At 47.4% G+C, this 16,272-nt stretch overlaps 2 protein-coding genes and 1 non-coding gene across 7 annotated transcripts; all 3 read right to left on the bottom strand.

The window, feature by feature from the left end:
- Positions 1 to 347: 347 nt before the first annotated feature.
- Positions 348 to 15,985, bottom strand: LOC107980539 (putative uncharacterized protein DDB_G0271982). 5 transcript variants are annotated; one of them, XM_031920897.2, is made up of 2 exons: positions 15,621 to 15,985; positions 348 to 1,400 (listed from the first exon to the last, which is right to left on the bottom strand). In XM_031920897.2, exon 2 carries the CDS (start codon positions 1,328 to 1,330, stop codon positions 896 to 898), a length of 435 nt encoding a protein of 144 aa, XP_031776757.1. In that variant the 5' UTR covers positions 1,331 to 1,400; positions 15,621 to 15,985; the 3' UTR covers positions 348 to 895. The 5 variants fall into 5 exon arrangements, with proteins under 5 accessions (XP_031776757.1, XP_032457516.1, XP_031776756.1 ...); XM_032601625.1 differs by lacking the exon at positions 15,621 to 15,985 and adding an exon at positions 11,511 to 11,593; XM_031920896.2 differs by lacking the exon at positions 15,621 to 15,985 and adding an exon at positions 9,149 to 9,717.
- Positions 4,838 to 9,141, bottom strand: LOC116415753. Its single transcript, XM_031920894.2, has one exon. It carries the CDS (start codon positions 6,530 to 6,532, stop codon positions 5,564 to 5,566), a length of 969 nt encoding a protein of 322 aa, XP_031776754.1. The 5' UTR covers positions 6,533 to 9,141; the 3' UTR covers positions 4,838 to 5,563.
- Positions 8,292 to 8,394, bottom strand: Mir14 (microRNA mir-14). The gene has a single exon (NR_038999.1). It is a non-coding gene; the product is annotated as a microRNA mir-14 (primary transcript).
- Positions 15,986 to 16,272: the final 287 nt, after the last annotated feature.

Genomic DNA, 16,272 nt, shown 5'->3' with positions numbered 1-16,272 from the left:
ACCTCGACGTATGGCTCGTCCGAGTAGATACCACACCAGGATCCGGATATAGATCGACTCCGAATACCCTAATCGACAGTATAATCCATCAATAATTTATTCGCATAGACGTATGGAAAACTTTCCAGAATCGCTTCAGCTCGGCTTATTATATTATTATACTGCTTATCAAACAAAGCAAGGATACCTCCTCGGGCTAATAATCAGCGCAACGGCGAATCCGTTCCGCGCGAAGCGTTAGGATCTCACCGGCACACTTTCACACTCGCGCAGCCGTTACGAGGAATCGGGAGAGAGAGGATCACGCCTTTTTTGCCGCGGATACGAGAGAGTGATAGCGGTTCAGCTTCGGTTTTTCTTCTCTGTTTTCAAACTTTTATTCGGCCTGCTGTGTGTATACAGTTTTTATAAAAGGTTATTATATATAATTAATCGTTAGTATAATATACATGAGTATATAATTTACAGGTTCATTAGTCTTTCGTATACGAGTCTTTTTGATACGAGTTTATTAGGGAGAATCGAACGCAAACAACTTGACACGGAAAAGCGGCAGTTTTTCTTTTTGTGCATAATCGTCTAATATAGCTTGTTGACCATCCGAAGCCTTTACACTTGCGATTAAGTGCCCGATAGTCCCAACGTCGCTGCAAAATTCGAAAGTATTTCGTCATTTCGTTTTGTTATGTACAAATTGGCTAGAATCGATATGCGATACAATTTCTAATACAACCAAGTCCACCTCGACGTCTCAGTCCAATCAAACTGTTCAATGACGCTTTTTCCCATATACGAATTCGCGCGCCTAGAATCTTCCAGTCACATACATCGAGACGGACAGCTCTCCTCCGTATGAAGTTGCTCAAGGCTCCGCATATGCTCAGCATGCGACGACTCACTTCTTCTTCTCCTGCTTCTTCTCCACGGTGGTGATGGACACGCTCACCGAGTCCTTAGTCATCGCCTTCTTCTCGAGCTCCTTCTGCTTCTGCTTCTCCAGCTTCTTCTGTCTCTCCAGCTCCTTCAGCTTCTCCTTCTCCCTCTGCTTCTCCTCCTGCTTTTGTTTCTGCTTCTCTCGCTCCTTGAGCTTTTCCTCCTCTTTCTGCTTCTGCTTCAGCTTCTTCAGCTCCAGCTCCTTCTGCTTGTCCTGCTCCAGCTGCATCTCCTTCTTGCGCAGTCTCTCCAGCTCCTTCTGAAGCTCCTTCTCGCGTTGCTCCTGTTTGGCCTTGAGACGCTGAAGCTCCTTTTGGAGTTCCTTCTCCCGATCGCGCTCCTTCTTCTTCAGCATCTCCAGCTCCTTCTGCAGGTCCTTCTCCTTCTCCGACGACATGGCTTGCGCTTCCTATATCGCCGGACGTTTTAACCGATCCTCTGTTTTCGTCGACGCGAGGTCGTTTTATCTGGAAGAGTAACGAGAAAGAAACAGGGCTTGTGAAAAAAAATTTTTTAATTAAACCGGACGCGGATGGTAAAAGTATGCGCTCGAATTGTGCAGCGGTTTGCTTTTAATTTCTCCTCGGGGGTCCTCGTGTGTGTATATATATATATATATATTACCGGAGAATCGCTTGCAAAGTGCTGTCGCGTTTTTTTACTTACAACGTATATAATATAAAGCGCGATAGCGCGCGTAATGTTATATCTATACGACGAAAAATTCGAAAACGTGCGTTTGGCCGGATTTCAATGGCTGATGACGAGTTTTTAATTGTGCGGTGCAGCTCTGTGTCTTTTTAGCTCACATCGTTATTGTAGCTTCGGCTATTAATAAAATAATGTTTGTTTGCGAAGCGATGTTGATAGAGTGACAGAGGATATGAATTCTTGACGAAAGGCAATGACAGCCTACTGTGCAGCGCACAACGTGATTCTTTTGTAAATGGAAAAATGCATTAGTTAATCAAATGACTTCACGCCTCAGCTATGTTAGCACCTATATAGCAAACGTCACAAAGGAGACGTCGCGCATCGACTGAGCCAACACCATGAAGAACTATGATTCTCTGAAAATTAACAGCCAATTCCCCCGGCAAAAGCTGTTTTACTTTCGAAAATCGATTCCTGCGTCGTATAGCAGCCACAACCAAAAAAAAAAAAAAAAGCATCCGAGATGCCTCCCAAGACTCTCACATCCAGCAGAGTAGAGTAAAAGTGTACACAACTGTCGCAACGACGTCACGTACGACAACTTTCGCTCGAGTCGATTTTCGTCGTCAGTGTATACACAGTATAGTAACCGCCTCAGCACATAGCAGTACAGCACAAGCGGTCATCGTCCGTTCAATCGTTTTTCTCGCGCGACGCGCAAGGGCTTCCTGAACTAGTTCCCTTAATTCCTTATACTCTCCCCCAACGTGTGTTATATATGTGTATCGTATATATAGTATATGTAACGTACCAGCTCGAGGCGAATTCCAAGAGTAGCTATCCGCGCGAGAGCTAATTGAGTGCGATGCAGTGCGTGTGCAGGAGCTGCGCCGCCGGCGCGGTCCGTTTTCCTTCTTCCGAGTGCGTAGGCACTACTAGCCGCGGGAGCGTAAAAAACGCGTATATACATTATAAGCCGTGCGGCGAGCGCTTTACGGGGGACGCGCGATGCGCCGAGGTTACGGCTTTCGCGAGGTTGTTATCGCGGAGGGATCGCTTATTATCGACTGTGTCTTTTGTGCCTTTTTTTGTATTGTTCTTTTTATTATTGATGAGTCAGTTTTGTTTGTTTGAGTAAACGAGGAGAAGTTTTGTGTAAAGGATTAAGTATGAGGAATATAGAATCGAATCGAGTAGGATTATAAAATCGCGGAGCTGCTACGTAGGCAGCGACGTCTCTCCGGCTTTTTGCTGATTCTCGCGGTTCTGGTTATGATAAGTAACGCGCGAGAGAGTTGGAAATACTTAATTTATATGACTCTAACCAGCAGACGATTTCACTCAGTAATGATTAGCGCCGATTATTGCATAATGGAAAATCGATGAGCAACGATTTTCCGTCGGCGATAATACATAAACCGAGAGTTTAAAGAAAGTCGTCTCTCAGGGCATATATAATAACACGAGACAGAAGATAAGCGCTCAACAATGGATGATACATCGGGTTTTTATGCGAAATATCGTCTGTATACAAGCCGATGTCTCCGAGAGCGTGTATTATAATATAATACATATTCTCGCTCGCAAACGAAGCCAATTTATCGGCGACTCTGATAAATAATAATCGCGCGCGCGCGCGTGTGCTCCGCGTCGTCTCTCTCTCTCTCTCTCTCTCTCTCTCTCTCTCTCTCTCCTCGCTGTTATAGTACGTCTGATGCTGATGTATGACTCAGCGCTATCGACGATTAATCTTTGAACTTTTTTTGCATATTCCGACGAAATATGACCACCTTTTTATAATTTCCAAAGCTGCGTATACGCCTTTATTAAATTAATCAATACGAATATTCGTTCGTAATAAACATTCAATGACCAAAAGAGAAGGAAAAATTTTCTTCCACAACCTATACCAGAAAAAAGCTGCAAAAATATCCGAGCGCAGCAAAAGAGCGAGTATTACAGCGAATCGACATTGTCTCGAGAGCGGCTCCGATTTCGTTGATAACAAAAAAAAGCGCCTCGCGACCACGTACACGTATACATGTATCTTATCGCGGGCCACGGCAACAATTTATTCGCCGACCGGAAGTCGTAATATTTACGTGAGCGCATTTTCCCCCGACTCGAGGCTCTTTTTCTCTTTCTTCTAGTCTTGCGCTGCAGCCGTTTCGCGAGAGGAACAGAGATTAGATCTGCGCGAGAGTGTGTGTGTGAGAGAGAGAGAGAGAGAGAGAGAGAGAAAGAGAGAGAGAGAGAGAGAGAGAAAGAGAGAGAGAGAGGCGAATAAACGTCGTTATCGCGCAGAATGAGGAAATTCCTCGTTATACCGCGACGGCACGTGCATATTGTCGTGTGTAATCGGCGGCGCGGCGAGATCGTCGTCGTCGTTGCTGTGGTACACGTTTAGCTGAGGAGATTCTACGTATGGCTGCGTTTCCACGAGTTGCGGTGGTTTTTTTTTTTTCTGGAGAAGGAAAAAGTTTCTTCCTCGCGATGATGCGCTTCGACGTGTCGAGTGTGAAGTAGAAGCGTATGGAACGTGCGCTATATCTTTGTATAGGTACTTCTGAAGCTTATTTATGTACCAAATTTTAAGCCGTAACGTTGTTTTTAAAATGATTGCAAAACGATTGTAAATTTTCCAAATTAAAAAATTGTATATTCGTCGGTATATTACACCGGAGAAAACGGCCGCGCATACCACGCAAGGCAGCCGCGCGCAGCACTATTAGAGATAAAACTAGAGGCGGAAAATTCTTTCGTGATAATACACTCCGGGCTCTCTCGTATCAAGCTCCACACACTCGCACGCAGCAACAGCCCAATATAGTCGTTTATATAGGTATGCGTACACACACACGCACACACAATGCGGCAGTACATACCGCTTGAAATTTAACAGCCGAAAGAATCCAACGACACGTGCGCGGAGAGACCAGGCTGTTGAACAAGTACAGGTACACGTACATAGCTATATACCCGTTTCCCCGCTTATCGGCAGATCTTTGATTTACACTTTGATTAGGCGCGCGACTCTCGGGCTTTATTTCTTCGCGGGAGACTCGTCGTCGTCCTCGACTTCGGCTCGTTAGCGCTTGCGTTAATTATCGCCGTACTATAGTGGGTCCCGAAGACTTATTTATTGTGCAATCAACGCTGGAACACGTTTTCAGTATGAGGAGTGTGTGTAAGTATGCGAGGAAAAACAAAATTCTTTCGGCTGCGGTTAGGACGTTGTGATGCTCGCTCGTGACTTTCGAAGGCGTTGATTTGAAAGTGACCTCTTTTCTTTTTTTTTTAATATATGGCCATACTGTTATACGCTTTATGTGAATGTATAATTATGGAGATAAATCGCCCGACGTCTAGCAAGTGTGTATCCTTATCTATATACATACTCATACGCGAGCCTTTCGCAACACACCAATGGCGTATTCGGTAATACTCGCTAATACACAAGCGTCTGCACAGTGGAGATTATTCCGTATACCAGTAAACTGTTTGTAAAATTCGATCGAAGATAAATTTGACATTTGAATTTCCCTCACGAGCGCGGCGGCACTTTGCGCGAAAATTTCTGCCAACTCGAGCACGAAAGGAGAGAAGAACAAAAAAAAATCGAAGGTCTCCTATGCTTCCTCCGCGACAGTCTGGAAAATACGACAAACTCCGCATCGGCTCCTATATACACTACTACCGTAGCATCGTTCTCGAATTTGCATGAATCTTGCGTGATCGGGCTACAAGGCTAAAGCGTGAGAAAAATATACACGTACGCGGAAATTCAGTATTCAAGGCGAGCCTGCATCTCGGCGGCGCATATCAGATATAAAGTCGGAGCTCTTCGAAATTCGGCGCTGCATATCGCGAAGTAAGCATCATTTCAAAAGTCTCGTTTCCAACAATTTTGGCGGGAAATTCGAATTTCGAAAAAGACAACGTAAAGCTCTGCCGCTTGAAATTCGCTTGGTATATCTCATCGCGAGATTACCACGCGGTAATATTCGGTCGCGTTACGTGACCGAGATGCAAAAAGATGCTTATTTACATGTACGCACTGCACAGTCACATCAGAGAGAGAGAGAGAGAGAGAGAGAGAGAGAGAGTAGCGAGCGCGTCCTCGAAAGAAAATGGCTTCCGTCATTTGCGCTCTCCGCACACGTGTTCCGCAGAGCCGGGGCGTATGTACACAGCGCACGCAGCAGCAGCAGCAGCGGCGAAAAGGACGAGCGAGCGTAAATATAAACGCGGGAGAAGGCCTCTGGGAATTTGCGCGGGCTTCTTCTGCTTCTTCATATAACGCGGACGTGTGCAAATGTCGCGGAGATAAAGAGAGACGGCCTGATGTGCATGGAGTGTGTGGCGCGTGCTGCGGAGAATCGAGGATGCTATACGATGGGGTTGATGCGGTCTTTTCGAATCCGGCCGTTTTCACTGGATTTTGATAAATGGTCTCTACTTGGATAAAGTTCGAGAGCAGTAATTTAATACGCCGTAAAAAAAGAAACCTCTCTTTTTTTAAATAAAAGTTTAAAAAAGAAAAAGCCGAGTGCAAGCTATCAGGGACATGCACACATAAGCTAAGTGCACATCTACACACGCTATACATGCACGACTCGTTTACTTTTCGTTGCGTGTCCGCCTCGCCGAGTTTGGAATAATCGGCGTCGTTAGATGCTCTCGCTCCCTCTGGAGTATACGTGAGCGACGTTTTTTTCTCTCTCTCTCTCTCTCTCTCTCTCTCGCTATAGCTTGGAAAAAGTATTCCGACGTCGTAATACCCTCGTCGCACTTTTACGAAATGCACGCGGGAAAAGAAGTGGTCTGAGAGACTCGACGACGAAAAATCCGTCATCTCGGAGAAAACATACCGCGCAGAAGGAGTGAAAACTCGACTCACGTGCGGAGACAATGGAAAAACCAAAAGGGAGAGACGAACGCGCATGAAAAAGGGGCTTGTGTAACGCGCGGCTCGTCTTTTACATAAATTAACATCGCGCCGAACTGACAATCGCTCTCCGAGAGAGCTGTACAATAGGAGGCTTTTTTCCGTGCGGCTTCGAGCTATTCCACAATGCCGCGTGCGCGGGGCTCTCTCGTTACATCTATCGCGCGCTCTAGAAAAATGCACGAGTGTGTGTTGCGCTGCGCGGAGTATAATGCGTGTATGCGATATCTCAAAGCTCGTTCGTATGCGTGTCGATGAACCTTTTTGGCTCTGAAATTTGTTCTTCTCTTGCGATGGTGGCAAATATTTCTGTGCGTTTACGTTGGGCTTTCCTCGAAATTATCCTCGTTGGATTCCTCAAACCGACGGTCTCTTAAAAATTATCTGAAAATAGTCGTCTCAAAATACAGCGCGCTCATTTCCAAACCGAAAAAATAGAAAGCTCCTATATCGAAAACAGAGAAACATCAGGCGTCGCGAGCGCTCATTGAGCCGTAGGCAGGTGTGTATACACGCACCGATATCCTCCTCGCACGCGCGACTATATCCCCTTCATCTATACACACTTCTATACACACAGAAACCAGTCAGCACCGGCCTATACCATACCTCGCTGCGCGCGTGACACAAAACGCGCGCAGTCTCTTTCTCGTCGATATTACGAAAGTAAGCGGATTTAGAAAGTGTAAGCGGCGAACGGTGAACGGCGGCTCGCGCGTGTCCCTTCGTTTCGTTCGATGGGCTTTCCTCCTCAGGAGAGCGAGTTGTACTAGTGTACGTATACACGAGAGCTCTCGCGACAATGAGCGTGTGCGCGCGAGGCCGAATGAAAGGCGAAAAGAAACGCAGCGCGCGCGGCTCGGCTCTAGAATTAACCTACATTTTTCTATACTTCCATCGCATGGAGCAGCTCGCTATCGTTAACGCGGCCGCTCTCGCGTTACGATCGACACGAGCCGAGGGAGAGAGAGAGAGAGAGAGAGAGAGAGAGAGAGAGAGCTGCTGCTGTGTACACGGCTCTTTTTAAGCTTTTTCTCGCGCTAACGGTCGTTATTTCGAAATTTTTTTTTCGAACCGACAGCGCGGCGGTTTCTTCATTTTTTTCGTCGTTGTTGTTGTTGTTGTTGGGACTATTTTTATAAAATCGAAGCTAGTCGGGAATTTATAGTTCCTCGCTCGACGATGAAATTTACAGAATCTCGTTAAAAATCACGCGGGATTAGATAAAGACCGAGAACTCGATTCATATACGTTCGGAAACGTACGGAACGACGCACTTCGCGTGTGGCTCGCAGACTTCGTACACAGAAAATGGTTGCTCACATATAGCATTAATGTATAGAAATATAGGTATTGAAAAAAACAAGTATAATTACAGAGTCGTGGAGAAGAAAAAGATTATATATACAACATCGACACTTTGAAACATAGAGAAGCAAACATCGAGAAATATAGAACAATGATATCAAGTATAGTATAAAAAACGTGCTCTTTATAAGCGATATAGCTTATACGAAGATAGCGGCGCGTGTTATCGGGAAAAGTCGCATACAGTAGACTAGCCAGAAAACTCGCCGCAGTGTCTCCCGTGAACCCAAAGCCTCGTTTCGTCATGAAAATTCAATCTCATATACGGTCTGAGGGCACACGATTTTCACTGCTGAGCCTGTGCTTGTAACACGACTTTTCACCTATCTTTAAAGAGAGTGTGTGTGTCTTCGACCGTCGATTCTTCCAGTGCTGCATACACGATGATATTCTCGCCGGGCCAATAGGAGAGAGAAAAAGACTGACTGTCCACAATGGGGAGTACATAGCCAAGCCAGTTTCTCACCCCCACTGACCGAGCGAATAAAAAGCGAAGACAATGAGAACTCTTCCTCGAAATTCTTCGGGGCTCGGAGAGAGAGAGAGAGAGAGAGAAAAAACTCGCCGAGCGCCGCGCGCTGAGCCACCGCTGCCGTCGTCGTCTCGTAATAAAACGTGATCACACACTGCGGGGCCCGCGCCAGCGAGGCAGCGGCGCGGCGCACGATCAGGTCACGTGATGGTTGCGTCACAGTTGCCCCACACCAAGTTGCGCGCGCTCTCGCCGTCGCCATCTTGGAAACCCAGTGAGAAAGAGAGAGAGAGAGAGCACACACTTCCGTTTCTTTTTTTCTCTCTCTCTCTCTCTCTTTCTCTTTCGCTTCAGCTATGTTCGATCTCTCCCTTTGTCCGACGACGTGGATGTGGGTTTTTCCAGTAGCTGTCTTCCTCTTCCACGAAGGCACTGTGTATTTGCGGTCTTCTCTTCGTGGCATTCGAATCGCGAGAGAAACCGTTAGACTCGCGGAGCACATGCTCCGCCTCGTGTCACGAATAAGTCGATTTTCTAACGAACACGAGAATTTTTCACGAGAACGCGTAATTTCAGGATCGAGAATTTTCGAAGTCGCTGTCCCCGTAAAGTTTTGGCGAAATCACGACGAATCTAGCGAGAACACAGAGAAAACTCGTTGACCCAGTTGCGCGCCGTGAGAAGTATTCAACATGGCCGTTCGCGAGCAAAAGAGAAAGAGGAGCACGCGCTGCAATGCGGAAGCGGCCGCTATCTCCACGATGATATACTACCTTCAATAAACCTCGTGTCTCTTGCGTCCCTCTTCTTCGATCCCTCGCTGACACAAAACCGAGAGCGTAGTGCAATTCGCGGCGGTATAATTCAAATTCGAAAAAATTCGATGCAGCAGAACGTCGCGTTCGAAAACTGAGTCCCGCGGTGAAATTTGGAAAACTGTGCTACTTGCCTTCCCGAACAAAGACGACGAAGACGGTCGGCGATGAGAGCGAGTGAGACAGACTTGAAGCGAAAGAGAGAGAGAGAGAAAGAGAGAGAAGGCTGCTGGCTGCTGAGCTGAGAGGCACAACCGACTGCGGCGGCGGTCGGCGACAGACGAGGCCTGGCTCGGGTGCGCTCGCGGCCTCGCGCTCTCCGTCGCGCCCTTCCCCCGTCTTGTCAAGCCGCGCGCCGATTGGCCGGGCCGACGCGCACGCGCGCACCACGTTGGCAGCACTCGAGAGTATACGTCGCTGTGTAGAGCAGTAGTGTACTATATAGTACTGCAGCGCAGTATAGCGGTGTAGTAGAGAGGCGGGGCAGCCGCGGGAGCCGAGACGCGCACTAACCAAGGGACACGAATGCACTGACCGTGCTGAGCGCAGGAACGCGCTACTTATGCCCTGCGTCGTAGCGGGAACTCCCCTCCCCTCTCGCAGTCTTTCCGCGCGCGCAAGCGGAGAGAGGCTACGAGCAGGAAAATGTGCCGCCGAGTTTTCCGAATTTTTCTGGCCGCGCCTTGGGGGGAAATCGTCGAGGAGGAGCTTGGTTTTTCGGCGGAGACGCTACTGCTGACCGAAGTGGGGGGGGGGGGGGCGAAGAAAAGCTCGGTTTTCTAATGCTTCTCTCGCACTGTGGATAAAGAAAGGAAGGGCGTGCAGTGAGCGCGCTGCGGGAAAACGAGATTAGAAAGATGCGCTCTCCCCCCCTCGCGCCGCGGTTTTTTATCGCCCGCACCGCGCCCCACTGCCGCGCTCTACGCTTTTTTTCTCTCTCTCTCTCTCTCTCTCTCTCTCTCGCTGCCTCCTACACGCGCGCGCGTTCTACTCTCGAGGCCACGAGATTCTACTATGTGAGTACGTGTGTGTGTGTGTGTGTGTGCACGGCTCTTTATTCAAACAGCGCGTGTGCGGGCCGCCCTGCAACCTTTGACCCATTTTTCTATCGATTTTCTCGCTCGCGCGCTCAACTAGGACACGAGAAAGGGACAAAGGCGCCGATTTCCGGCGCGGACCCCAGGAAGGGCGAGCGAGAGAGTGAGAGAACAAAGCCAGCCTTGGGAACGATGCTAGTAGTGGTATAGTAGTAGTGGAATTATTGTGTGATACTCGGAGGAGAGGGAGTCTAGTAGAGCGGGTTATGTGTGCGTGTATGAGAGCCTTTTTTGGAGTGGGAATATGCCCTTTTGAATTTTTGAGGTTAGGGAGGGAGAGCCAGAGTAGACGCATGGGAATGAGGATTTTATGGACGCCCGAGTGGATAAGGGCCGGAGATGTCTTAACGGTTTTTAAGTAGTTACGGACGATGGGAGTGAAAAAGCCGGGAGAAAAATCGAGAGAGAGATTTTTCGAGTGTCAGGTGAGATGGGCGGATTTGAGGATGAGTAATTTAAGAGAGTGTCGAAATAGTACGCGCAACGGTTTTTACTGTTAAAAATGCTGTGATTTTGTTACATGTAAAAAGCAACGCACTCCGTAAACTCTGAATAACCGTTGATATTTGTCTCGACGAACACGTGCGCAATAGATCGAACTATTTAAATTATTCGAATCGAATGAATTGAAATCTACTAATTTTGTGAATACCTATGAAAAAAAAGCTTGAAATAAAACGGTTTCTATTAATAAACTGCTATCGAATTTTACATTATTTTCGAAACTAGACTGTACAAAAGTAAACGTTAAAACTCTCACGCCCAGAGCGTAAGCACGTGCTCTACATCTGCTCGAGCAGTTTCACCGAAAATGACGCGGTGGAAATAATCTTTCGAAAATGAAAAACTTTAAACAAACGATTCGAAGTATGCTCCGAAGCTTTAACGATTTGCAATGCGTCGCGAGGATAATGCAAACAAACGTGTGTTGCGGCAATATTTCCACCTCGTGGCACGTCGTTTTGTCACGTGTGCTCGAAAAAAGTTGTGCGCAAAGAATGTTTTATTTATAACCGAGAAGTCGAGTAAATCAAAAGCGAATGAGCAAATCGATTGCATATTTTTTCAAGCTTGCTCATTCATTCGCTAAGTCTACACACGTTTCGCAAACGAAGCCACTACTTTTTTCTCGATAACTCGAATCGCAAGTCATATTACAAACATCAACAAACATGAAACTCAAGATCGAAAGGGAAATATTCAACAAAAAGGAAAAACCATACCATAGCACCTCCATAGTAACTGTCCCATCACCTTCGTATAAATGTGGCTTCTCCGAAATTCGCAGCCGCAGCCTCCACTTCCACACCCAATAAGACGAGTCACGGAAGCCAAAGTGGTAGGTCAATCAGAAAACCCGGAACCGGAAGCCAACAGCTCGTTCGGCGCGCGAACCGAGTCTTCGAGATCGTAGCGATACACGCCCGATGCCCATAATGTATTATATATATATATATATATATATATATATATATAACAGATACTCCGAAGCCCGCGACGACTAAGCACACTCCTCGCGCCATCGACTCCTGAGAGAGAAAGAGCCGAGAGAGAACAGAAGGGAGCAGCGCAGCAGCAGCAGCCGTCGTCCCATTTCTGGCGTTCGGGAAAGTTCGGCTCGCCGAAGCGAGAACACGACTCGACGAGAGAGTAGCGGGGATTCGGCGCGCGCAGGAAATAAGTATGTAGGTCGCTCGGAGCCGCACGTGTCGTCCTTGACTCACATAGCGGGCCTCGTCGCGCTTGCGCAGTGCTGCCGCATTGCTGCTCTCTCTCTCTCTCTCTCTCTCTCTCTCACTCGGCCGTCTTTCTTTCTCTCCTATGGCTCTTCTCCGAGCGATAATGCGCTAGTGTGTGTGTCTTTGTCCGCTTGTCGTGGCGGCATTTTTTCTATGGAGAGAGCTCTTTGTTCTTCTATCGGGGAGGAGCACATGTGCTCTCTCTCTCTCTCTCTCTCTCTCTCTTACTGGGGCGCCTTTGTCGATGTAGCCTACTGGGGTTTTCGGTTGGCTCTCCGAGGAATTTTTCAGCGATTTGAAAAAACGCGCGAAAAGCCACGCCGAAGTAGAAAATTCCGGGGCTGATCAGACCGCGGAATTTCCAAGTCCGAAAAGAAAAAAATGGAGGAACTGAATCATCGCTGCGCCGCGACGCAGACACACGAGAGAGAGAGAGAGCGAGAGAGAGAGAGAGAGAGAGAGAGAGAGAGAGAGAGAGAGAGAGAGAGAGAGAGGTCCCACAGTCGAAACACACAGAAACGTCGTCGGTATAAATTTGAATGCATAAATATACAAGCGCTAACGTCCCTCTCTCTCGGATTAAAATATTCCAATCGCAGCGCCGGGATCGTTGAAAGAAAATTCACACCTGTCGAGAGGGAGTTTCAAAACAGGATTCTACGCGCGTAGAGAAGTATATGGTCTTGCGTCCCTTTTTCATTCGATGAAAAATAGAAAATTACGCAAGCCATTCAACGACGACCAAGGCCCCTTTAGACCACGCGCGCGCGCGCTCGCGCGAGGCCTCTCGATGCTAATGAAGGGACTCTTTTGCTTTTTATTGCCGATCGCGTCTCTCTATACGTGATTCTCGTATTTTCCTCACGCAGATCACGCTTCTCCGTCGAGATACAACGCCCCAGGCTGTTTTTGCAACTTGGAAGGGCCTGCATATGCACACTTAAATATAAATTATTCCACTTTAACCGTCTGCTCGCCCAAAGCCACAATCAAACACTCAGCATGACAAACGCGCTCTTATCTGAATTTCGCCTAATATTCGCGCGCGTCTCTCGCTCTTCCCGCAGATTCATCATCGGAGAAATATACGTTATACACGCGACTCTGCTGCACAGCCGCAAAAGGAGCAGAAGCGTATACTACGTCCTCGGGACGCTTCCCTTTCCTCCCTCCCTCTGTCGTAGCTATATATATATATATATATATATACACGTGTGTGTGTGTGTAGAGTTGGAGCGCGTTATCCGAAGGCTACAGGGCTATACAGTGTATAGGCGTGACGTAACGCGACGTTGCGCTGATGCTATATTACGAGTGTAGTATACTACAGACAGACGCTCACATAGCGGAAGCGGAGATGCTACGGGAGCGAAGGCTCTTTGAAGAAGAGGTGACGCGATGGGAAAAGCGCGTGCGCTTTTGTGTTTAGAACCGTGACTTCTTCGAGATTAGGACAATAATTACTGTGTGTGTAGGTGTGTGAGTTTTTTACGTAGATAAATAAATTTTCATTTCCCGGCAATTCTCGCGGAGATATGCAGCTTTTACAACATCGAGAATAGCGACGCGTGTGCAATTACTCACAGGGACTACTCTTTTCAATTAACAAATAACCCATAACGCCGCACATTACATCCCGGCGTAATCACGCGATGATCATCGCGCGCGCGCGCGCGCACACACGTGTGCAATATCCCATCGCGAAGATAGCAGCTAGAAAATTAATTTCCGCCGTGACCTCGCCTTGATAAAACCGACGTCTCTCCATCTGACGTAACGCCCAGGTATATATATATATATATACATAACTTGGGCTTAATAATTTCCACGGATATGTGTATACAGTCACTCGCGTGGAAATGAGATTGCGATTAACGAAACGACAACTGCCGCGTATGTGAGAGAGAGAGAGAGAGAGAGAGAGAGAAACTACCACTGCTCAGCTCCGGAGGAACGTATGTTACTCGTTTCAAAGCGATGACTATGAATTTTCCAGAGATATGCGGGGTGGAAAAGCCTTGACCGTAATTATTCTCCGACGATAACGCGCGAGTTCTCTTGAATGATATTTTCGAAAAGTCGCAGTGCCAAAAAACGTGTGATTCACGAGAGTGTGCTCTGCACCGAAATAATCCGCGGATTTTTATAAATAGCTCATAGACACTTCCGTCGGGATCGTTATTTATGTAATGTGTCATGAGAGAGAGAGAGAGAGCGGCGAATCGAAAAGTTAACGACTGCGACGCGAACCTATGTTTATCCATTATACACATAACGGTAATACACAAAATAACAATCGCTCGACTACACCTATTGCAGTTTCATTATTCAACGAGTTTTTCTAACCTCCACGTACATATCGTTATGTGCGCGTATACTGCCGATAGCACAGCGTACAAAAATACATGTCCGGTATACGCGATAGCTCAATAATTGATCGGTCCGAAGTTAGATCGACCGAGTGACGCTGCCGCTGTATATCGTTTATAAATAAAACCAGCCCGACTGTCGTACATATGTGTGTGTGTGTGTGTGTGTGTGTGTGGGTAGAATCACGGTCGCAGTCTGCGCCGCGCTTCACAGGTCGTGAGAATAATCGATTATCATACCGCGGCTGGTCTGCGCATGTGGATACAAACTCGTCGCGTGATGCGAACTGTGGATATAATATACAGACAATGAACGATTTTTTATACAGAGGGAATAATCGCGAGCTTGCGCGCTGTCGAACGACGAGCGGAATATCGAACGTGTGCACCAAATGCCAAGGAACCACGAAAATTCAACGGGAAAGCACCACCTCGTGCAGGCTTTACAATACATATAGACAAGGCTGTTACAGAGCGGGGCAGATTAACGCGGCGGTTATTAGCGGGGCGCGTGATTGCCTCAATGACCGACGTCGCCGCCGTAGATAAGCACCGCGCGAGCGTTATCTCCTACAACCCGACGTGTATACAGCCTTACGCAACCGTCTGCGCCTATACGTTTATGGGGCGACGCGGTATGTAGGTCTTTATAGTTTTTTCTCTCTTTTTTTTGCTGGACGGAAATTAATTTTTTTGTGTAGCTATAGATTCGTCGTTTTCGCGATCATAAAGTTTATTTTCTTCACATTCATCGAGCCAACGAGGAAATTGCAAAACTCGGCGTTGGAAATCAAGATACACGAGCGCTGCCGGAGAGAGAGAGAGAAAAAAAAACGCATTATCCGTCAGATTATCAAGGCGAGCCTGGGAGTGTAATTTTTCCCGCCGACGTGCATCTAATGGACATTACGAAACTCTACTACAGCGAAGGAAAAAAACGCGCGGCATTTTCCGTTCTCCGCGATACAGAGAGAGACAACTACAAGTACACACGAAACGTTACTCTTTTACAATATTTTTCCAAAGCCGAAAACGACGATCCCGATTGTTGCAGAAAGAAAACATCACAGCGACGAGAGCAGCAGTCAGGCCATAATTTCCGCCAACGATAAAAGCGACGATATCTATCCTCGTTTTTTTTCTTTTTTTACGTAACTCGCGTGACTCGGCCTTACGTACACCAGCACCGCAGCATTAGAAATAAAGAAAGAAACAACGCGCTTACCTTACACATGCGCGTGTGTGCAATAACGAGCGAAATGGGCGAATTCGTCTCGCTGATGGTATCGTCTTCGGTGCTGGCAGTCGTCCAGCTAATCGCGTTATCTAGTATCGCGCGTTGATTTTGCAATTTTCAAAATGTAAATCCATCCCTTACATACGATTCTACGCTAACCCCGAGCTTACATGCACCCGAGGCAGCGTTACGTAAACGGCGTAGTGTCTTTCCTCCCATCCTTTCTGTCTCTTTCTCTCTTATTCTCTGCAGCTGCGAACGATACGGTCTTCAGCAGCAGCAGCAGCAGCAGTGGTGGCAGCAACGATACCAGTCACGAGAGAACCGTTCGACTAAGTAACCGACTCATAACTGGCCGAGGCGCTTGCCGAGCTATACTCCTGGCCTATAATACCTATATACATGTATATTCCGTCTCTCTATAGCACCACGCGAGCGCGCGAGGAGCAACGGTTCTGCGCAATCGTAGAGGGAGAGAGAGAGAGAGAGAGAGAGAGAGACTGCGCACTGATCCGGGTAAGCCGCAAGTTTTTGATTCGCGAGAGGGTTTTTTTTTTGAAAATAGGGAGGGGAGATGCACAGGTGCTTTTTGCGGGCTTTTGTTTTCAATATGCGTTGTCTCTCTGTGTGTGTTAGAAGT

This window comes from Nasonia vitripennis, chromosome 1 (assembly GCF_009193385.2).
Source record: "Nasonia vitripennis strain AsymCx chromosome 1, Nvit_psr_1.1, whole genome shotgun sequence".
Lineage (NCBI taxonomy): Eukaryota > Metazoa > Arthropoda > Insecta > Hymenoptera > Pteromalidae > Nasonia > Nasonia vitripennis.
The sequence above is the reverse complement of the archived record's forward strand: the minus strand, read 5'-3'. Positions and strand labels throughout refer to the sequence as shown.